We start from the raw sequence: 24,480 nt of genomic DNA on the forward strand, positions 1-24,480 counted from the left end.
GCCTCATTTGGAAGTACTCTACATGAGGGAGACTGAAAAGAGGTGGTGCATGCACAGTTTTGATAGAATGCTCAGAGCTTGAGACAGCAAGTGAAGAACAAACCATACTTTGCAAAACACTTGAAAATAATGATTTTTTTTCCAACAAGTCTTTATTTCGTTAATTCTGCATGGATTTATAAAAGATCAAAAGATACTTCCTTGATCTCAGAACTACCTCTCTGCCAAGTTTCAAGGTTCTGTTTCAAACCATGGAGGTGCTAGAGAACTGTATACAAACAGCTAGAAGAATATTTTTGTAATTAAATTAAAATAATGTAGATTTTAGTTACATAATGCTGCACAAACTACAAATCCAACTTTTTAATTTATGTAATCTTCAAGATAGACTTAGTAACTTCAGTTGTGTTCTTGTTATACACATGTAATTACATACAGTTAAAGCACAGTTAGAAATGAGGTTCATTAAAATTGCTTAACCAGTATCCTTAAGTGTAAAGTCCACTCATCAATAGCTAAAAACGTTCAGATGCATTTATGATACTAAAAGATTAATTGCTAAATAAGTATTAATGAAGCACTGTAGCGCTCCTGGACTAATTCTGGTCTCACACTTCTGAGGGACTACCATGCAACTATATGATACAGTACCTTTAGCTTCCTTTGATGAATACCCTTGTCATCTTTCTGCAACACCAGCTTTCTTAGTTCTTTGTTTTCCTTCTCTAAGCGCTCAAGAATTCGTTGATATTTCAGCTACAAGACAGTAGCACAAATAGAAAACAGTGTGCACAGATTGGCAAAGTCTCCCCTATCTAAGAATTTTATTATATGGAAAAAAAAAATCACTCTCCGAACAAGTCCTTCCAAACCACAGAAAATATTTAACCACTGAAAGCTTGTTAAAATCCTACATAACCAAGTGAAAACTATTCAAAAATGACAGATGGAAGAACCAACTTGACTATACCTTTATCATGAATGAAATGAACATTTTTAAACCACCAGAAAAACACCTGAAATACATCAAAAGTCAGGGATAGGAGAGAACAAAAAAAGAAACCTTATTAAAAATGTCTTTTCATTTGATATTCCATTCTTAGTGAATCTAGATATAGAGGATGTAATAAGAGCCTAAACCAGAAGTTATCAAACTATGGTCCATGAAGGATTTCATGGTGAGGGAAGGAGGGACAGGAATATCATTCAATGATATTTCTTCTACAAATTGTGTACACTTTACAAAAATGCTTTAGACCAGTGGTTTTCAACCATTTTTCATTTGCAGACCCCTAAAAAATTTCAAATAGAGGTGCAGACCCCTTTGCAAATATCAGACAGTCTGCGGACCCCTAGGGTCCGTGAACCACAGGTAGAAAACCACTATTCTACGGTAACGACAACCTTTAACAGACCCCTTAGACACAGTCCGTAGACCCCTGCATCTGCAGACCACAGGTTGAAAACCACTGCTTCAGACAGTATATTTTTCAGCTATCAGAAGCAAAGGGTACCTCCAGCATCAGACTATTTTAGAACTATGGGACTAAGCCAAAATGTTCAAACTTGGAACATATAAATTAATATTTAAACACCTAAAATGAGCAGCCTGAATTTCATAGGTGCTGGGCACCCACAATTCCCACAGATGTCACTAATATATCAGTGGAAGCTGTGGGTGCTCACCATTACCAAGAAAAAGTTCCTTATATCAGCGTCTACATGTGGATTTAGAAGCCTGCTTTAGGTCCATAATTGAATTTTGTGCCCACTGCCCGTCAGAGTTTCTAGAACAACTGTTCCAATTCACTCCTGGCTTACATGAAAGGCAGACTATTTTAAATTGTTACAGCGCAAGGGGGAAAAAGTTTTAGAAGTTGTAAAGTGTCAGGTGTTTGAGCCTTTTTCAAGCCTTTATAGTTTAAAAAAAAATTAAAAAGGGCTGATCATCTGAAAAAGGTGGAAAATTGAAGAGCTCTGTCAGTAGTTGTCAGCATGGCTCAAGGTTGTAAGATAGTTTCCTGAGCACTTCTATTAGCTTCAGATTGCTAAAGTCCATCGATAAATGGACAAAAATATCCCAAGGAAAACATTCTGTAACTTTGCCATTAGCAGCTTTTCACACTGCAAGGATATCACTACACCTCTTATAAAAATGGCTTTAAATGGGAGGGAAATGGTTACTGATTGGTGTAAACTTGTCTGATAAAAGAACCACATATTCTAATTGTGCCTATGCCAACAATGCAACTCTTCTTCTGGAAGAAATGGAAACACTGGTTCTTGTGAATTCTACTGTGACTATAAACAGAATAGCATACCACATTCTGTGGTTTTTAATATTACAGAACTTTCTCTTGTTCCACACTCAGATCCCCAGTGCTTGACTGTCTAATGCATTTTAAGAGCTTTGTGTCTCTCCTAGAAATGTCATTTCATGGATTAAGAGATTAAAATGTCATCTTGTTATGTATAATCCAGTTTTCTTTCTATAACAAAAGTATGCCAGCTAAGCAAACATTAAAAATCAAGACAAATCAACAAAGCTCTAAAATCAAAAAAGGTAAGTATAACGCATAATCTTTAAAAAATTCCTTCAATTTCTGCAAGATGTCATATTTGAGGTATATTTTTGTTCAGTAAATTTATGTTTTGCACATATGGTCCTCTGAATTTTGTTTCCTTGTTACCTGGACTACGTACCTGAGTGTGCAGAAGTTCTTCTTGAAGCTGATCAATCTTCTCTTTATCAGAGACCTATAACATTAAGAAACATAATCATGGCCATTGCTTGGTTATACAGCACATATGTTTAGTTTATCCTCAGTGTGCAACTGAATCCCAAACCAGAAGCTTTATTAAACATAAAATAACTGATTAAGCATGCATTTCCAGTCAAAACAAGTTCTTAAATCAAATCATCCTTTGGCATTTAAAGTGGCTAAAGGTTCCGCCAAAAGCAGAAAGATTCTATAAAATGAAGTCAATCTTTGTGCAAGCCAGTAGAAAAATTAACACCTTCAGGACCAGATATCAGAAATCAGGCTTAAAGATAAATAAAATTCAATAGCTTCCTCAGAGAATTTCTCCCCCACCGAGGGACTGACAAAGTCAGGTGGCCGAATTGTCTGGGCCTAAATATTTATTTGTTTAATTAGTACGGCACTTTGAAGATGCAAACACAAACTCGTATCAATTTGGTTCAACACCACTCCCCGCAATGTATGCCAATACATAAAATCTTCTAAACTATCAGCATCCTCTAGATTGTGCAGTGCTTTCTTGTCAGGTGTTTATATTTAAGATTTATAAATGCCAGAGGTTAGGGATCACATTCTGTGTGTCTTGTATACAGCTGAGCACCATATTAATTTATTTATGTAGCCAAATTCTAAAAGGAACACTGTACTCTGCAAAAATATTAAGTATATTTTACTGTTCCATTATTTTGTCAGTATGCAATCTTGATGGGATGCTTTACATTAGCATGCACAGTCACTCAGACAGTATTAAAATGTGGGAAACAATGTAGAAGAGTGATCATAATGTAACATTTTTCAGTGTCCGGTGAATTCAAGTGTGATCTCACTATAGTTGTGCAAACATGAAGGGATTTTTAGTCAAATCCTTTCAAAAATGAATTTGTAAAGTAAAGTAGATCTAAAAAAAGAAAGTGAAAACAGATGGAACTTTCAATCTGTTTCTTCAGAAATGTAATTAAGATCACAAGTTCAATATGAAATACCAAAAATAGACATCATGCAAGTATTTTACAACTAAGATAAAGCATAAAGGACAATTAAGAAGGAATGATTAATGAAAAGATAATTAAGTAATAATACCAATATAAAGAAATTCAACTCAACTTTAAAATGAAGTCACTCTAAATATTTGCAATTCAAACAAATTAGCTTGAAGTGAGAGAACATCAACTTAATGCATGGATAACATGTCATTTTAGGACATCAACCAATACAGTCACTCTTTAATTTCATAGTAACTGTTGGCAGCTTAACAGTTGCCATGAAGAACTGGGTTATTGGAGCTACTTAATCTATAAGATACACATGCCCATGTATTTACTTTGCAATAAGCAATGCCAAATTACAATCCTCTCTATAGCCAATTATTTTCTTATTCATTAGCTGATCCTTGAAGACGAAGTGCTGGAAGCAGGCCACCTTCTGTTTCCACCAGTGGACCAGCAGCACAGGAAACATGAAGGTAACAGACACTAAGAAGAGTTCAGCACAGGAAAGGTGGCTTCATGCCTTTAGTAATACACAGCATGTCTAAACAAACAAACAGAGATATATCTACCCACCCACACACCCAAATAGAAAGCACAGCAGGGATATAATGGGGGAGACCAGGATAGGAAGCAAAGAAAACAGTGAAGGAAGAAAAGAGGAAAACACAAAAAAAGGAATACAGAAGATGTTTCTGGGCAATGCAGACATCCAAAGAACAGCTATGTCCCTCTTCTCAAAAGCATTTAAGAAAGCTTTTTTTAATAGTATTTCCTGGAGGTTTGATAAATCTTTAATGAAATAGTGAAGGGGATTATACCAGTTTTCATTCTCTTCACTATAAATATACCGCTGATATCTAGACAAATATTCTCAATATTCTCCCCCCCGAAATGGTTACTGAAAATGCCCAAGGAATTTTAGGAAAAACAAACAATGCTTTTTTGGAATCCTAAGAATGCTCTCAAAGTGGGGCACAACTCTCCTTTCTCCAACTAAGCCATTTTACACTTCAGGAGTAGATGGGCAGATAATGCACTAATCTCTCTTCTCAGGAGACGCGGGATGAAATTTGCTGTCAGTCACAAAGGAGGGGATTGTGGTAGCCTTATTCTAGTTCCTAGAAAGCAGCCCTCTAACGATGTGCCACAATATACGGCAGGGAAATACGCAGCATTGAGACACTTCTAGCAGTAACGTACAGACTATGTCAGAACTAAGGACATGTGTACACTACAGCCCTAAATCAACCAACATTAGGTCGACTTACAGCCACCACAGTAATTACTGCGGGGGCGGATGTCCACACTACCCTTCTTCTGTCAGTGGTGCGTGTCCTCACAAGGAGTGAGTCCAACCAACTGAAAAGGGGCAGTATGGGAGGCTGAGAGTCAGGGTCTCAGCTCCTAGCTGGGCACACAGCTGCTCCTCTCTACCCCAGCCCCGCCCTTCTCAACTCCCTGCAGCTGGGCTCTAGCTTCCTGGCTTTCTTGACAACAAGGCAGTCAACGGCTGATGTAAGTAACACAGTGTCTACACAAACACTGCATCACCCTAACTATACCGACATAAGTTCTGTACCTCTTGTGGAGGTGGAGTTTTTATGTTGGTGTAGCAGAACCCTTACACTGATGGGACAAGACTGTAGTGTGTACACTGATATAATTAGGTCAACATAAGCTGCCTTAGGTGGACTTAACTGTGTAGCGTAGACAAAGCCTAATATGCACTATCGTGAAATCTGCAGTCCCACTGATTTCCCACCAAGTCTGTGTGTCCCACTGATTTCAATGGAGCTATTCATGTGCTTTAAGCATGGTTTCATTTATTTTGCGTTTCTATGCCTGGCTGTAGTTAGCACCTTCATATTTTTCACTTTGAATATTTCATTCACAACAATATTCCCAAGCATTTCTACACTGGTCATAATTAAGACTGTGAGTTTGTCACGGAGGTAACAGATTCCATGACTTTCTGTGACCTCCATGATTTTTGCAGTGGCCAGTGTGCCTGGCTCAGGGGCAACTCAGGCAGCCCTTGCGGCAGTCTCGGGCCCCCATGCCCCCTCAACCTCCCAGTAGCAGAGTTTCGGTGTGGGAGGGGGCAGAGGATTGGGGCATGGGATAGGGTGAGACGGGCTCTGGGTGGCGCTTATCTCAGAGGCTCTCTGGAAGCAGCGACATCCCCCTCGCTCAGCTCCTAGGCAGAGGAATGACCAGGCAGCTCTGTCTGCTGTCTCCTCCCAGAGCGCTGTCTTTGCAGCTCCCATTGGCTGGGAGGCAGCCAATGGAAGGTACGGGGGTGGTGCCAGCAGGCAGAGACAGCACGCAGAGCTGTCTGGCCATGCCTCCACCTAGCAGCTGAGCGAAGGGCATGTCGCCACTTCTGGGGAGCTCCCCAGGTAAGTGCTGCCCAGAGCCCGCCTCACCCCAGCCCATGCCCCAATCCCCTGCCCCCTCCCACATCCAAACTCTGCTGCTGCGGGTCGGGAGCCAGGTAGGGAGCCTGTCAGCTCCGTCAACATGCCCACACCCCCCACAGCAGGGTCCCCAGGCAGCCCCCCCACCCCCAAGTTTTAGTCACCGGTATTTTTAGTAAAAGTCATGGACAGATCATGGGCCGTGAATTTTTTTTTTCCAACTACCCATGACCTATCCGTGACTTTTACTAAAAATACCCATGACTAAAATGTAGCCTTAGTCATAACTGCACTATTTGCCAGCAAATTACAGAGTAATAACATGGTCACCCATGCCTGATAATAACTGACATGACGAAAGAAACTGTCAACTTTTTTACAAAACATACAAATCCATTTATTACTTGTTTTAGATCTTATTTCAAATGCTGTGTGGATACATTTTTTTTTCCAGTCCAATTCATCCAAAAAACCATAAATGGCAAAAAAAAAAAACACCATAGGGCCAGACAGGGACCAAGTCCTGGCACTTCTGAACATCCCAGGAGGCACCTATTGGCATCTTTAGGTACCTACATACCTTAAAAATCTGGGTGACTGTCACAACTTTGACATGATTTCACAAAAATGTCCCAAACCATGAACATCTCATAGTTAAACATTAAGAGCTATAACAATTCCCAGTGGATCCTGAAAACGTTAGTGCACAGAGAGATGCAGCCATACGAGTTCTTGCTATACAACAAACCCCTCAGCTAAATATAATACAGTATTTGCCAAATGGGTAATAAAAGTCTACAGGGAAAGAATTACAAGCGTATAAGGGTATTAAAAAAAATGAGTTATCAGGTGCCCTTTTAGTAATATTTTCATAAATTTCCATCTAAAATAGACAATCTACATTATACAAACATTTTAGATTGTAGATTAAATCTCAAATTAAGATAAAACTCTGGGAAATTTAGATTCTGCAGTTTATTTTTATATGACTGAGGAGAATCTGTATAACATGGTGCATGCAAATCTTCTGTTGCTTGGTTTGTTCATTACACACTCTGACAACGTCAATGAGATACTAAAGGAAAGGAACAGGAATACTCAGGCTTAGAGGAATGGAAATGAAACAACCATATTTTCAAGTAGAGAGATAACATATCAGCTTGCAAAAGAAAAGTGAGGTAAATGTGGCCATGGCATAAGTGGCACCAACTTGGTTAATTTCAACGGGAGTTGCACCTGTTTCTGCCAAGACAGAGTTTGACCTAATGACTGAATCTTTACATTACATCCTCATTTTAAAGGTGTACAGCAAGTGCTCTGTTTACCCGGCCATTCAATTTGTTTCACAACAAATGGGTTCGTTGCTGCAAAATAAATCTCATCATCATTCCTCGCCACTGGCATGCATCAAAGCACACAAAACTGCACATCTAACTGTTACAATCGGCTTTGATATTTCTACAAGGAACACGATGCTCAAGCATTTTGAACATAAATTTAGGACTTTCCCTTACAGGATTGTAAGTTATTTACTGACATAGACATCAAATCTTTTCTGCAATTTCAAGGCCATGGAATTAGTTGCAAAAGAGCAATAATGATGGAGAATTCTCTGTAGAAATAGATTAATCCTGAAAAGATAAACTCTTTGCTAGTTCCTCAAAAAATGGAGCCAAAGTTTAAATATCAAGTACTGTATTCCCTTTCCAGCAATTGTTTAAGTTTTCATATATCCAATACTACATAAATAGGCACTTTTCTTAAAAACGCCTTAGAAAAGAGTGGGGATTACTCCGTAATGTTCTTGCTTTCTGTTTCAGAATGTAGTCCCTTCAGCACAGTCAAATTAACACCTTGAGCTCAAGACAAAAAAACTACCTAGCTCTGCCTTAAATACAGACTTTGCATGCTACCTGACAAAGGAGTTGAAGGAGTCACTCTTATTATGCAAAGGAATCAGTAAACAAGCAGACAGATTTAGTCTGCTAAAGGTATCCCTGGTCTTTTACCAGCAACATTGCTCTGGTTGGGAAGTGGGAAGGACTGTGTAATCTACTATTGGACAAATTCTTCTCGGAGTAGTCAGACTCCAGTGCACTACACTTCCAGCATCTTTATTATGTATCATGTTGTTCCCGAGGGCAGGACTGGTCAGTTTTCTCTAAACCCCCAAGGTATACTACCTAAATGAGCTAAAAAATGAAATATGAAGAAACGTACCTCTCCCCCTCACTACTCATCTTTCCCATAGTTGTACAGAGGACGAGGAGGAAGGGTAGTTCTTGAGCTGCAATGTGGCAAGGAATGTTCGCTTAACATTTAACGGTAGCTTGACAAAGGATGCTGGAGACAGACTGGAGCACTTGCATTTAAAATGCAACCTCTTAAGATTTTAAACCCCTTCAAGCCCTTTGGTGAAAACCAACACATGGCTTTATACAACTTTATTTCAAGTCTTCTCCATCTCTCTCTCTCATACCTCAGATGCAGAGAGTGTTGAAGGTGTGTAACCAGTGGTTAATTCCAAAGCTATGGAATTGTGAAAAGTCAGAATGAACTGTAGGTTCCGTGGATATGAGAACTACAGATAACTGTGTTTTCACAGTCACAGAAGTGGTACAGAATTATACTGGCTACAAAAATTAGCTCTGAAGTACCCTAGGCTACTAAAATTATCCCAATCTAGAAAGCAATATGTCAGCAACATGCTAATGCTAAAAATCCAACTCTAGCACCAAGTAAAATAATGTATAGATGACCAACAGAATAGCTACACCAAATCAGCTTGGACTGTGATTTACGATGGAAGCTAGGCAAGAGAAAGCTACTGAGATAATTTACTAGGTTTCATAGAATCACAGAACTAGAAGGGACCTCGAGAGGTCATCTAGTCCAGTCCTCTGCACTAACAACAGGACTATATTATCTCGACCATTCCTGACAGGTGTTTGTCTATATATTGTTTGTCTATATATTGTTTATATTTACGAATATCAGATTTTGCCCAGACATTAGCCATCAGACATTGATAACCCGCTAATGCTCACTATTGTGTTATTACTAATTTTGTCATGGGCTATCTTTATCATTGCAACTATATCGGGGAGTTTAATGTTTATGGTTTATCTTAATACGATGTTACAGGTTGTTTTATATAGAATTATCACCCCACTGAGAATAAATTGAACTAGGATATGTCTGAGATATACTTTCTAAATACTGCATCTGATGTCAGAATTGGGAAGCTAAATCAGCATTTACTCAGTTTAAGGCTGACTAGAATTCTTTGTCTTCCCTAAATCCAATTTCCAGAAATACTGTGTATTAATCTGAAATACAGGTCAATTTAGAAGTAAACAAAGGTTTCAGAAATGGAAGTTAAATTACTTATAAGACTGTCCCCAGCATATCCAGTCATTTAATGGCCCCCAGTTAGAGTGACAGGAAGCAGAACCAGTTTAACACCAAGTGCTCTTGCAAAAAGATTTTTGTAATAATTATTTGGGCCTGTGATCAGATTAAAATTAGCTTCTTCTACATCAAATGAAGGAGGCTGAAGCGTTTGGTTAATATGAATATAGTACATAGTGCCCTTTGAACCATCACCTTTCGCTTCTGCTGGGAAGAGCCCGTGTTATATTGGCCAGCAGCTCTGCGTGCTTCCTCTTCATGCTGTTGGATTTGCTGTTGTAATAGAATGAGTTCACCAAGCAGGCCCTGCCATGAGTTTACAACAAGGAGAAGGAAGGGAAAAATTGGGGGTGGGAGGAAAACAATGTTAAACCAAAGAGTGTTACATAAAAACAGATGAAAGACAGGAATGAATGGGTCAGTTCAAACAAAAAAGGAAACCTATTTGCAACAGCTATTACTGGCCGACTGGAAACAGCTGGCCAGCCTGTAGGTCATACAGAACAAACAGCTACATTTTAGAATTAAAGTCCATTAAAAAAAAAAGTGTCCAAATGCTAAAAAGGTTTAAACTAGCCTTGTTTGAAGAGACTTTGTGGAGATTTTTGGCAACACATCCTCAATTATTCACTTCAGAAGTATTTTCAGATATCAGCAATTTTTTTTAAACAAGAAGTAGAAGGAAGTGCAATAAGAGAGACCTGATGTTTGGATGCTCTTCACAAAGTTGTTACACATACAGCTGTATGTACAAGTTAAGATGTTCAACTTTGCTGAGAATAAACAAGTTTTTTTTTGTTCTTAAATACCTCAGATGCTTGGATAGTTTGTCAAGAGGATTTGCCCTGCTATTCAACCTCCAGACTTGAAGGAATGAAAGACTTTTGGATGGGTATATAGGGAGACAGAGAGAGATCTCCCTCTACAGCACATTGGCAGTGTCTAGTTAAACTGCATTGTTCTTCTCACCTATCCAGAATTGTCATGATTAATACCTTCATCTTATTTCCAAGTTTCTCCATGAACAAAGTGCCTAATTTTCTTTTGCCCAATTATTCTATTAATAGCAATGTATCTTAAAAATTCACATTTGTTCAGAAATAGTGTGTGAATTAAGTTCCATTGGAATTTCTCATACAACCAGTTTTAAAAGTTGGAGATTAATATTAAATGTATTAACTATTTAAAAAACACTAAAAAGTCTTTGAACAATATTCTGCTCAAATGTAACATTACATTTTCATTAAAGAAAACATTTAATAGAATTACCAGTTTCAAAATAGACATTACATTGTTTAAAAACAAGCCTCAAATGTCAGAAGTTTGAATTTTTTTTAAGAAAAACAAATTAGTTCTCCAGAGCTCATGTATCATCAAACTATACATATACCACACAAAAAACCCACATACATAAGCATGTACACATAAGTACAGACACACACTATATGGATGGATACAAAAAAATAAACAGGTTTCAGAGTAGCAGCCGTGTTAGTCTGTATTCGCAAAAAGAAAAGGAGTACTTGTGGCACCTTAGAGACTAACAAATTTATTAGAGCATAAGCTTTCGTGAGCTACAGCTCACTTCATCGGATGCATCCGATGAAGTGAGCTGTAGCTCACGAAAGCTTATGCTCTAATAAATTTGTTAGTCTCTAAGGTGTCACAAGTACTCCTTTTCTTTTTAATAAAATAAACAAACACTGTCAAATAGGATAAAGCCCAAATTAGAGGGTTTGAAGGGAAAAAAATAAAAAGCTTTATCCATCTTTGTAGGAAGAGAAACAGCTCCATATTTATATTTCAATAAATACAAAGACAAGAGGTTGTTTTATTTTGTTTTGTGTTTGTTTTTTAAAATCTCTGCACTGCTGGAAAACCAAACACAAATGCATCATGCTAATGCATGAGAACCAGAAATGAAACCGATCCATCAAGTTTCACTGCCCAACAAGAACAAAAAAGCTAACGAGTGAAAAATAATGTACATTTTTAGAATTCTGATGAGTAAAGTTGTTATTGCTACCAAGTAAAGAATTTCTCAAAATGACTTGACAGTGTCCCTTTAAAAATTATGTTAAGGATCAGAATCTACAAAAGGAAGAACATATGGAGATAAAGCTGCTCTGAAAGCTTTAGCTTGCCCTTTAGTTTTTAAACAGGCATTGCACAGTGTGTAATGCTGTTCCATGTTATAAAACGCAGTTTTTGTTTAATTTGTAATTACTTGCGACAATACCTGTTCTCTGGGCCTGCTGTTCCCCAGAGATCTAAGGAAAAACCTTCTGAGGCTAAGTTATTGTCTTCAGTACAATATCAAAGCAGAAACGGTAGTAGTGTAAGGAATAAGTCCGTTTTAAATATAACTTCCTTTCCTTTGTTTATAATTGGACCCATAGCATTATTTTATATACATTTCCTCTGGCTTTCTCTTGTCTTTAATGATTGCATTACAATTGAAAGAAAAATCTTTGAATATCATAATGCACACAAAACAACTATATTGGCATAGACAACAAAAGGAAAGAATGGTTACTTACCCCACAGGAACGGAGGTTCTTCGAGATGCTGTTGTCTGTGAGAGTCCTACTGTAAGTATGCATGCTCTTCATGAGCGCAAGTTTGAAGTCTTCTGAACAGCAGTATCCGTCGGAGCCACACACACACACACCCTCCTTTGTGAGGGCATAAACGGTGGAGCAGCAGCAACCCTCCCTCAGGCTCCCTAACAATCCAAAACCCATGTCTGCTGAAAACTCCGGAAGTAGGGACAGATGGCAGCTGTGGGATCCACACTCATGACAACATTTCAAAGAAACAGTTATTGTAGGATAAGTAACCGTTCTTTCTGCTTCAAATGTGTGTCAGTATAAGTCCCACTGTAGTTGAGTGGCAACTACCTCTGGATGGTGAAAATTAGGAGTTTCAGCTACATCAGTCAAACAGTGATTGCAGAGTGCTCTCCCAACCTTGGCATCTGACCCGTCAGCTAACTCCAAACACAGTGTTTAACAAAGGTCAATGGGTAACCCACATCTCTGCCTTACAGATTTAGGATATTCGCACTGAGCTGTGGTGGAGTCTTAATACTCAGGGGAGAGATACACAAGCCATCTAGTAACATGTTGAGATACACTGTGTTATCTGCTTGGATATTCTCTGAGATTAAATTCTCTGACCGTCTGACAAGCTGTCTATGACTACAAATAAATGAGGAGATAGTCTAAAGTAACAGTTGGGTTCTGCCAATGTAATAAAGTAAGGCTCTGAAGACATCCAGAGTGTGTAGCATTTCTTCTGCCGGTGCATAGTGGGGCTTTGGGACAAAGAGAAGTCAGTTAATTGATTGATTCAGGTGGAACTCTGAGATCAACTGAGGGATGAAGTTAAGATGATCTTAGGGTGCAAAGAACATTCTAAAAGAGGCTCAAAGCTGGAGGTGGGGGCTTCCTGAGATTTAGAAGGACAATACTGAGGACCATGTCGGACTGGGGTCTCTGACCAGTGGGTAAGCATGTAACAAGACTTTAAGAAACCTCAACACCATTGGGCAAGAGAAGATCAACTATGACTAAACAGGAGAACAGGCAAAGACTGCTGCAATCTTCCTTACAATCCTGTGGGGGTTGTGTCAGGAAAAGGGCCACTCTCTCCCATGTAAAAAAAACTGTATTTTGTGACTAGGGCCTGATAGTTCATGATACAGAGCTGCAATGAGATGGAGGAACATGCCTTTGCCCAAAAAGGTTCTATTTCTTAGAGTTCTCCTCTTTAGAGGTGCCCTTTTCAGATTTGGATTTTTTTCTGTACCTTGAATTAGGATGGGTACAGAAATGTTCAGGGCCTTTTTATGGTACCTGGTGCCTCTTTTTGATTCTCTGATCAGAGAAAGAGTGGCTCGAGGATATCCTTATTGATGGGGAGGGCAAGCCTGGCTGGAGTTGAAGAGCCTGTAGGGTACTGGAACACCTTGTAGTTATCAGATGCTAGCCTGAAGGAAGCTCTTTTGGTGGAGAAGGAGGTCGCTGGAATTCCTTTGATATCACCTCTTCATGGAGAGCTACGTATGGTTCAGGCATGGGAAACCTGGTTAATGGTGACACTGGAGAGCAAGAGCTCCTCCTCTTCTGTGCCATGTGGGAGAGAGCTCTGCTACAGGACATGTGAGGATAGCCCCCACTATGGCCTGTAGGGCCAAGATGGCATTTTACAATGAGAATTGAGAACCACTAGCCCACTGCCACTTGTGGTTCGCCTGGGATGAGTTTCTGAACTGGAAGCTTCTAGTGCTTTCAGTAGGATCTCCTCTGATTGTATGGGAGACAGATCCTGGCTTAATATTAGCAAAAACATCCCCTCAAATGGCAGCACAGTTAGGTGGGCATGGCCTCAGTGCTGGCAGCGGTAGTGGTGTGAAAGGGGTCCACAGTGGAGATATGGAATCCTCAATCAGTACGCGTCTCAGGACCGTGATGGGCCTGCTCCTCAGCACCAACCTTGGCACTGGTGGCAAGGCTGGTACTGGGCCACTCCTTCCTTGTGCTGTGCAGGTGGTTGAGCTCACAGCTTCAGCCCTTGACACTGTAGGGGGTTTGTTTCTGGAGGACTGGTGTTTAGGTCCTTCCTTGTGAGATGGCCTTGTATGGTGCCTGGAGCTATACTTACGCTCTGTCTGGCCTGCTTTTTGGTGCCGGGCTTTGATGTTGGGACAGCTGGTGCCAGCGTCTTTCTCTGCTCCTTGCTGTTGAATCGTGGCATGGGGTGTCTGCTAGAAAGGGCACTAGCTGAGGATGACTTTTTTGGCTCCAGTTTGGGGGATGTCAGTCAGAAGTGACCCTCAAACCCTGCTATACAAGAGGGATGTCCTTTTTCTTTTTCTTCTTTTTTATTTTTTGTTCGGGGGAAGTCCAAGATGACTAGTCAATTTGACTAGAAGAATGAGTCAATGAAATGTATTTGTAAATAAGATATAGAGAGCACCACCACAGAAACAGGTCAGACAGTGCTGGGTTTCATCTCGGTAGTAGGAGGGAATGGAGGGAGGTTCATGGCTGTTCCACCCTTTATGTCCTCACACAGGAGCATGCACAAGGCCCAAGGTACATGTGTGACCCAGATAGACACTGATAGTTAAAAGACTAATACTGCATGCACACCTACAGGAGCATCTACACTGACACATGCTCAAAGAACCACCTCTCCCTTCCATTGAACTTGCCATTATTTTCTCCTAACAAAGATCACTAAAATCTATTCATGGGATCTTGCATGAGAAAAACTGAATTAATCATTAAAATGCTACTTCTGTTATAAAGATCAAGACAGTTTTACACATTTGCTGACAAAGTGGGTGGTACAAACCGCACAGAAGGAATGAGGATGCACAATCACATGGAATGATGAAGAACCATGGCATAGTTTCCAACTTTTACAAATGATGTTTTCTTTTTTTTTTCCACTTCATAATACAAAAGTAAGTAGTTTACATTAACAGAAAAATTTCTCAACTTTATCTATCAGGCTTTAGTTATATAGGGACAAATTTTCAAAAGAATCATAATGGCTTAGGAACCTTGGGTCCATTTCATAAGCATCTACAGCCTCGATCCTGCATAAAAATACACATGCTTAACTTTGCTCCCTTGAGTACAACAGAACCTGAGAGTTACAAACTGACCAGTCAACCACACACCTCATTAAAAATTGGAAGTACACGATCAGGCAGCAGCAGAGATCAACCCCGCCCCCCCCCAAAAACAAAAAAAACCCAAATACAGTACAGTACTGTATTAAACATAAACTACTAAAAAAACTAAGGGAAAGTTTAAAAAGGTAAGGAAACTGTTTCTGTGTTTGTTTCATTTAAACTGAGATGGTTAAAAACAACCTTTTTCTTCAGCATAGGAAAGTTTCAAAGCTGTATTAAGTCAATGTTCAGCTGTAAACTTTTGAAAGAACTATTACATTTTGTTTAGAATTACAAACATTTCAGAGAAACGGACAACCTCCATTCCCAAAGTGTTCGTACCTCTTGAGGTTCTACAGTAGATCCATTATTTCAGTGGGGCTATTCACAATGGTGAAGTTAAGCACATATATAAATCTTTGCAGGATCAGGGCCTAAGTAGCAGTGACAGTTAAGTGACAAAGGAGCCAGAATCACATTAAGTACCTTTGAAAATCGTACCCACAGTGCCTAATGAGAGAAGACCAATACATTAAGTTGAGATCTGACCAAAAAAAAAAGGTTTTGTGCAAAAGTAGTCAGAATTGTTTAAAGAGGACAAGCAAATCAGAAATCACTGGACTTATTAAAATAATTAGCACAAAAATAAAATCAAAATCACCTAAAGACTGACAACCTGTCAGACCTATACAATTTGAAAATTTTAAACCCTTGAAAACAGAAATTTATAGAGACCTCAGCAACAATCATTTCAGATGTGTGTTCTCCAGGCAGGTGGACTTATGAGAACAAAAACATGTAAATGTAGAATCAGGGTAGTAACCAAGGTCAGGGACTTCTGTATTAAGGTATGCATACTACCTATTAATCTTTAACATAGCCTAGAAATGGAATGCAACCTAATGCCAATCAGAAATGGAATACACAGAATGAAGAAAGGTCATCTAACCCATTGTCTAGAAAACATTTTGGTTGTCAGTAAACCAAGTGGCTATGCTATCTTCATTATCCATCAGTGAACGTCTTATTTCAATCACAACCATGACAACAGTATACAGTTCTGAATAGCCATGATACCTTTTAACCCTCAGTTTTGAGGAGTCATTCCCCTGCAGTAAGAAAGCTATTCCATTAGCAGAGCTGCTAGATATAATTAGTATAACAAAACCAAGATTAACTTTAGAAGGCCCATAGATTTAATCAGGGCCCATGCTTTCTGCAGTACAACCATAAGTTTTGTTGCAAACTGTAAGTTCTGTGGTCACAAGTAAATGCAAAGGCATTAAAAATTAGAGTTTCAGAGTAGCAGCCATGTTAGTCTGTATTCGCAAAAAGAAAAGGAGTACTTGTGGCACCTTAGAGACTAACAAATTTATTAGAGCATAAGCTTTCGTGAGCTACAGCTCACTTCATCGGATGCAGTGAGCTGTAGCTCACGAAAGCTTATGCTCTAATAAATTTGTTAGTCTCTAAGGTGCCACAAGTACTCCTTTTCTTTTTTAAAAATTAGAGTGTTTTCCCTCTCTCTTCTGATATTTCAAACCTTCAAAGTAGCTACTCACTGTGTTATTGATTATTGCCCCTGCACTACAGCTGATTGCCTATCAGCACGCTCCTCCTGCTCTGCCTGATGGCATAAACAGATCTGACGCTCCTGAACAAAACAGAGGTACAGTTTTATACCAGGTCCAGTATAGCGTTCTCCCATTTCCACAAGTGTATGAACAGGGCCCCAATTTTAATGTTCACTAGAGCCAGCACCTCTTCCTCACAGCCAATTTAGTCCTCAGAAGCAGAATGAGACAGGAGAGCAGAGACACAAAGGAAGGATGTGCCCAGAAAAGCAGGACAAAGTGAACAAGAAAATAAAATGAGAATTATTCCACTGCTCACAGGGTACAAATAAAAGGAAAGAGCAAGTGGAAGCAATTCGGAAAAAAAATTAAAACATTCAAAACAAATCATTGCTAACTCACTAAGGAGGGTCAGTAGCACAGTAACACAACCTTTCATTGGAGAGCTAAATTCAAATTCTAATGCCTTCCATAAAACCTCCACTGAAGTCAATAAAAAGATACCCATCGACTTCTGCAGCAGTTGAACCAGGCCCATAAGAAGCAAATTCAAGTTTAAAAATGCTTTCTTGTGATCTTAACATTGTTTACCACCCAAATACTATGGCAATGAATGCCCCAGAAAAGTCCATAAATAATAATAAACATTTGTAGACTCGTCTTCCTCTGTTCTCAAGTCCCCAGCAATATAGCATTGAGCTTAGCCAGTCACAGGCATGGGTAAAGAAACTCTGCATATGAAGAGAGGATCCTTGCATGAATTATCACTGGGAATTCAGATGAGTAGCCATAGCATTTCATGTGATTTGGGGGCAGTTAATCAATTGTTTCATTCAAATCTCAGAGGGTTTTCCACCAAAAGGTATGAAAGAAACAAGTTCTTCTTAAGACTGATTTATTATAAAACCACTTATTGCCTTGTTTTGTTTTATGACTTGATATTTGCATTTAGAAACCAAGCTTAATCAGCATTCATTACATGTGTGGTACTCAACAAATATATATGAAAGCAAGTAATTTGGCTTAGCTTCATAAATGATTTGTTAAGACAATAGGTAAGAAGACCTTTACTTCACAATCCAAGAGTAAAACACTTCAACTTTTGAACAGTGAACACCTGTCTTAAGCAACTTTTCAAGACAGACAAAAATCTGTTGCTAAACAAAGGTAGGTTTCTAATAAAGGGGAAACAGAACAGTACTCATTTCAAATGTGGAGACTGTGAGGTGGTCCAAGACAGGAGGTTGCCTAATAAAACGTGATCTCTTGTACCGGTTTCACTGTAGGCATGTGCAGTAAGTATGCACATGCAATAAAATGCAGCACACATGCATACATGCCTGCATGCACAGAAATGTGTTTAAAATAAGAGCGTTATTTACAGTTTTGCTAAGACTGGGATGATAAACGTTCCCAGTTGTGAGGTATTCACAGTATTGATCGATAGATTCACACATGAGAAATATTTTTTAAAGAAGTTCTCAGCATGTATTAAATTTCATTCTGATTTGCTCAGAAATTTTCAAAAGGTACAATAGCAAAAATGAAAAACTACTATAAAATGAGATTAAACAATCAGATATGCTATTTGGTGGTTAACAGCACTAATAAAAATAAGAAGTGTGCAATGCTAAACTTTACTTTCCTCACTTGCAAGGCAAAAGTCGAACATGCATGCTAATAAATTTCATTAACCAGCTGATATAACATTTCACACAGCAAAGTCATCTTCTAGGATCAAAACAAAAAACCTCCTTTTCTAGAAAATGAGCAGGCCATAAAAACAATTGCTGCAGTAAGTTTTGAGCAGAAAAAAATTAAATCCAAAACTTGATACATATCTAAATAGAAAAGGATCATAAGATGCAATATTTTAAGATGTATAACTGAAGCTAGTGCATGATGCAGCACTTTGGGTTTTATATTAAGGCCTGAACCAGCCAACACTGTCACAGTTAGAAGCAGTAAGTGTTGGCAGGATCAGTCCCTCAGGCTGCATACAAATTTAAAATGAATACAGATTGACTAAAGTAACATTGCCATTACAACCTAAGTCTTTAGAGAATATCATTTTAACAGAAGGTTTAATGACTTTACATTACTCCCTTCTTCCCCACAAAAGATTTTAACTTTTAGTCTAGCTGTTATAAATTACAATATACTAAAACATTTCAGCTCTCTCAAGCTTCTTTAAATCTACATCTACAGTTCATTTTAAAAGCTTTGTGATTGAATGACTAAATATTTTCTGTAAATATACCTTTTTGTATTGTTTGTCATTTTCATATCCCTGGTCTGTTGCTCTGAACGCTGTTTCTCCTTGGGAACCTAGGAAATAATTACAGAAACTTACCAAAATGCCTTAGTACCCTGTTCAAAACCCCAAACTATGTCTAATAGGAGGTCCAATTTTTAGTACAACTCAGTACCCAGTATACAAATAACCTCTCTAAAGTTGCAATCATTCTACGGATTATAGTAAGTACAGAAACAGCTTAAAACTGATGTTAACAATTGTACCAATCTAGCATCCAACTCAAACTGAATGGGCTACTATAAAAGGTAACAGGAAACTTCAACTAGACCATTTAAGTTCTGAAGACATTTTTGCTGATGAAATGACTGCGTGTTAGACATCAGATGATCGGACATAAATTAAATCATCATTTGTGTTGAGAAACACAAAATATTCCTGCATATTGTAAATAATTTTTTTCTGAGCAAACTTCTGAAAAATGCCTGAATTATAGGCATCTGTTTAGTGTTTTGACAGTGAGCCATTGGCTTTTCATTAGCACTGTGGGAACTGAATTTTCTTGAAGTAGTTAAAAAATATTTCCAATTCAAGATTAACTTGCTGCAATAAAATTGCATTTGCATTGTTATTCACTCCCTTTTTTAGTGTATCACTGTTTAATTAATTAATTTTAAAGAGGCACGTTAAGGGCAGTAAAAATGGCTTTTTACACACCTAACAAGAGAAGCAGATCAGAAGCTCCTATGACTTCACTAACCAAATTGTAACCTGTGAAAAACCAGCAAAAAGGGGAAATAAAAATTATAAATACAAACAAATGGCAAAACAAAGATGTGAGGGATTTCAGTCTCAGAGTTCAGGGACCGGGCAGTCATAACCAATCTTGGTATGCTAACAAATGCAGCTAAAATGGATAACAAGTCACTCATACCAAAGTCAAAATTACATTCCAGTTAGGAAAACCCCAACACATAGGAGGTCTCATCTACTCGTCTCTGGTTTCTGATATTGCCCTTCTCATTACCCTCACACTTGAATCCCATTTAGAATCTGCTCTCTGTACATTTTTTATATACATTATGCTTTCTAAAAATATTAAAAGTTTTGTTTCAGACAATGCAAGTAAGCCTGTTATGAATATGCAAATAGAACTAGAACAGTTACAATATTTTCAAGCACACTTAAATGAAAAAAAATGTGATTGCTAAGAAGCTTTATATGTACATCTACATTTTTATATCTCCGTCTAAATTTACAATATACTATATTTAAATCAAGATTAGATGTGTTCCTAAAAGATAACCTTCAGTTCAGCCACAAAATTTTAGGGGGCCTGATAATGTTTCACTTGTGCAGTAGGGAAGGGGACTTCCCTCCATTGCAGGAATGGCTGGGTGAACGTCTACGGCATGTGCTATGCACTAAATTAGACTAGATTCACAGATTCTAAAGACCAGAAGGAATCACTATCGATGACCACTGTGATCCTTTCTGGCCTTAAAATCTATTCATTTCCACTGCCAGAATACATTTTTAGAATTTGTTAAAATGAGAAAATGGTTAAAGATTAAATTCAGTAGGGTAGGGACAATCAATCGAGTGTGCAAATTTGATATGGTCATCCATTTGCCATGTAGCATCTGGGTTTTAGAGCTCATTCATCATCCTTTGTTCCATTCAGCCTGTCTTGTAGTCCTTACCACATCCAAAACTCCCACTAATTTCAAATCAGAGTTTTGCTCAAATAGAAAATTGCCAGCTGAGCCCCCGAGAGACTACTAGGTCAGTCGCAAATTTTCTGCACCTACTTGATGCTACACCCAACACAAATGGAGATATTTTGGTAGTTTTTTAAAAAAAATAATCACCCACTGCCTGAAGCACATTTAACAAAATAATTATTTTCTCCTACCATGAGCACAGTAATATATTGTTAAAGAGTACTGGCTGGACCTCTCCTTTCACCTTCACTGGCAACTTAGGTCCAGCATCTACACCTCACCGAAACATTAACATTTTAAATCTATTTGTTTTTAGTTTGACTGGGAGTCTACAATTCACTGTTCAGTTTCACATCTCTCAATTCTCACTGAGTATTTGTTACCACAATTTAGTTCTAAAAAAACCCCTGACATACTCGTAGAACAGCACACAATTTCCACAAACCTTTTTCTTGTTGTTGTTTAAATACGTGTTTGTGATCTCACATTGTAGCAATACACATTCTCATAAGTAAAACAAAGCTGAAAAATTGTTCTCACCAGGCGAGAAAAAGCCCTTTAGTGAACTGAGGCTCTCTCCAATCTTGTCAAAGTCAGGTAGAAGTTTAGCGAGGTCTTCTGCATCAGGAAGGGCTTTGCTAAGTTTTTCTAGGGAAAAAGTATAAAAAGGTGAGGGGTTTTTTTTATAAGAGAGAATAATTTACACTGTAAAATCTAGCAACTACCTAAAAATTAAAACACACATTCACATGCTCATTCCATTTTTCTTTGTCAGGAATCAAAATGCTTCTCTTCTATATTTTAATGTGTGTTTGTTTATGTTTCTATGTATGCAAGAGAGCATTTGTACAACACAATTACTGTAATAAACATTTCAAAGACAATATTTTCCTATTTTTCAATTTGTTTATTTGGTGCATTCAACAGCATTTTGTGGCTAGGCTGTTTCACAGTTCCTTCTGCATACTTAGTCAGATATCCTTTTTATTTTTATGAGTCTTTCACACAGCAACCAGAAAGAGAAATATTCACAAAAACAAAAATTTGAATATAATAAAAACAAGCCACATATAGCACCTGCTGCTACTTTTAATTCTTTCCTTTAAAAACACAAAAACAAAAAGATTTCAGGCTGACAGCATACTTTAAATACCATCACTGAGAGCGTATGATTGAATTATGGAATAATTAGATTTTTTCGTCTAGTCTCAAGCAATGCACCCACGTGAGGGAGAGATGCTGGAATAAGCACCACCAAATGTTATGTGGTCTTTTCCTCTTAGAATGCATATATAAGATGTGTGCCTTTCCAAGACACACCCCTGAGCACTTATCTTATTAAAATCATGTTGTAAGAACATTTATATAGAAGCAACCAACTTCTGAACACCTATGTTCTTAAATCCAAGAGTTGCATAAGCTGATCTTTAGCAATCAAAGCATATTTTAGCTTTTGTGATACCAAAGTCAATGTGTTCATCAAGCTCCCAAATGAAGTCAGGAACAATCCACTTATAGTCACTGAGATCAGGCAGCATCTCCTTCCATTGATCATATGTCTAATATAAAAACAGAAAAAAAAGTCGTAAGAGAAGCATATAAATGTTCTACTTGAAAGAATTTACCTACTAATCTATTGCGCTAGCTTGCAATCTTACACACTGGCTTTGTGGCTTAGTCACAGAACATCTACAAAACAGTCATCAAAACCCAATCCCATTTCTGTCCAATACAATCTATTTTAGTAATTTAAATAACTTGTCCCTCTCTACCCTCATATTCTCCACTGTCTTTATTTGATCAAATGATGGCATTCCACATTTTACTGACTGCAGCAATAACTACTATTCAGAAACGCCTGTCAGACAATATGAAACATATAAAATGGCCTCTGCAAATAAATACCTTTTTTGCTGTATAACCACCACCTACTGCAGATCCTAGTACAAGATAGCGAAGTTTTAGAAGCCTTGAAGCCAGTCTAGCTACCCAGAAACTTCTATGGGGCAGGTATCCATATTTTACAAATAAAAGTTTAGTTTTCCGTAAGGGAAGACGATTAAGAGAGGAGAACTGTTGAATTGATGTCCTTAATGGAAGTCTCTGAAACTTTGAACTTGTATAATGGGGATGATGAATACTTTGGGAAACAAGGTGCAATTTTTGCAGTGGTGATTTTCCTTTTACTCCATAGCTGCTATTTGCTAAACTTTGGCAGACAACACTGAAAGAAAAAATAAAAATAAAGAAAAATTAAGATTATGTGACAGCTCTACTCAAAACACTTTTAGTCCACCTAATCCTGTATCCTACTTCCAGCACACAAAGTATAAGAGAGAGAGAGAGACTGATTTACAGAGGATGAAAAATAAAGTAGAGCATCGTTCCAAAGGTACAGTGCTTTACCATACAGGAAATTCCTTCCCTGCTACTAGCCAACATAGATCCTGTGGGCGCTCATAGCCTTTTGAATAGAATAACATTTGCAATTATTTCAAAAAATGTGCAATGGCTATCTAATCCATTCTTAAATATTCCATAATGTTTTCATTTAAATAGATATATAGTAATGTTTTGTTACTTTAAACACTACATTGGCTAACCCCCCATATATTAGCTTGACATATTAAAATGACATATCATCTTCATCAATATTTGTATCCTAATCATAGAAAATGTTGAATTGGATAAAATACTTTGGTTTAAAGGATACTTACTGGGTAAGCAACCTCTCACTTGTTAACAAGGATTTGAAGGACAGGAATAAGTATCAACGCTTGGGTTAGGACATCTGCTGTCTTATGAACTTAACTTTTGCAGCTGAAATTGGTGAATAAGTGCGTAAGAACACAAGAACTTGGTTTTGTGCACGTTCAACGGGAGTGGAAAGTCTATACAGGAACACGGCTACATTGTTCCACTCCCATCTTAGGGAAGGAAGAAAAATCTTTTCACACAAGAAGACATATATAATAGAGAATTTACCTAACTACCTTTACCCAGAACTGCATTCAAAACCCCTACATTAAAAGATCATTATTAAGGTCACAAAGACCTTAGGAACATTAGGAAATGCCAGTCTGTGCAACCCTAATTCGGCCCCCTTGTGAATAAGCATTATGATAGTTTTAATTACACAGTCGCATACTGTTTTACGTGCTACAGCTTTTCAACAAAATTGTTGATTATTTTTTTTTTTTTTTATTAAACATGGGCAAAATCACTTATTTTACCCTAGTCTCATTCTTGGAAATGGCTGAACAATTTTAGCTAAAATTTTCCAAGAATAATTCAGCCTCAGGCAAACACCCCCCAAAAAATGTGATTCCTAAAAATCAGTAGTTTTGAGAACCAATATCCTGCAATTATTTCTATTTTGATAAATCATGAAGCTGTGCCTCAATAATTAAGTAAATTATCTACCAACCAGCAAGGGACACAATCAATAGGAATCCCATAATCCCTTCCTTCCCAACTATCACCACCTTGAAATGAAAACGCAACAGGATTAAAACTCGTCACTTAGGACTTTAATAGAAACTTTGGCTTCAGAATAGTTGATGTGAAAGTGCTTGTAGTATGGAAGATGACCACAGAACCAGAAATATTTTAATTCCTTCTGCTTTAGGAGCCAATGACTGAGACTGAATATGGTCAATCCAT

At 38.0% G+C, this 24,480-nt stretch overlaps 1 protein-coding gene across 7 annotated transcripts in view; it reads right to left on the reverse strand.

The window, feature by feature from the left end:
• The window catches only part of OPA1 (OPA1 mitochondrial dynamin like GTPase), an 85,536-nt gene that overhangs the window by 58,318 nt on the left and 2,738 nt on the right, over nucleotides 1-24,480 (reverse strand). For 3 of the 7 annotated variants that reach the window (XM_043491734.1, XM_038415507.2, XM_043491735.1), the window contains exons 2-9: nucleotides 22,723-23,041; nucleotides 22,280-22,376; nucleotides 21,358-21,465; nucleotides 19,811-19,864; nucleotides 19,100-19,167; nucleotides 9,775-9,885; nucleotides 2,704-2,757; nucleotides 652-756 (exon numbers count right to left, since the gene is read on the reverse strand). In XM_043491734.1, the coding sequence (XP_043347669.1) occupies nucleotides 652-756; nucleotides 2,704-2,757; nucleotides 9,775-9,885; nucleotides 19,100-19,167; nucleotides 19,811-19,864; nucleotides 21,358-21,465; nucleotides 22,280-22,376; nucleotides 22,723-23,041 (916 nt within the window). Of the gene's footprint in view, nucleotides 1-651; nucleotides 757-2,703; nucleotides 2,758-9,774; nucleotides 9,886-19,099; nucleotides 19,168-19,810; nucleotides 19,865-21,357; nucleotides 21,466-22,279; nucleotides 22,379-22,722; nucleotides 23,042-24,480 lie in introns of those variants that run through there. The other 4 variants (XM_038415512.2, XM_038415509.2, XM_038415510.2 and 1 more) reach the window with 4 other exon arrangements.

This window comes from Dermochelys coriacea, chromosome 9 (genome assembly GCF_009764565.3).
Source record: "Dermochelys coriacea isolate rDerCor1 chromosome 9, rDerCor1.pri.v4, whole genome shotgun sequence".
Classification (NCBI taxonomy): domain Eukaryota; kingdom Metazoa; phylum Chordata; order Testudines; family Dermochelyidae; genus Dermochelys; species Dermochelys coriacea.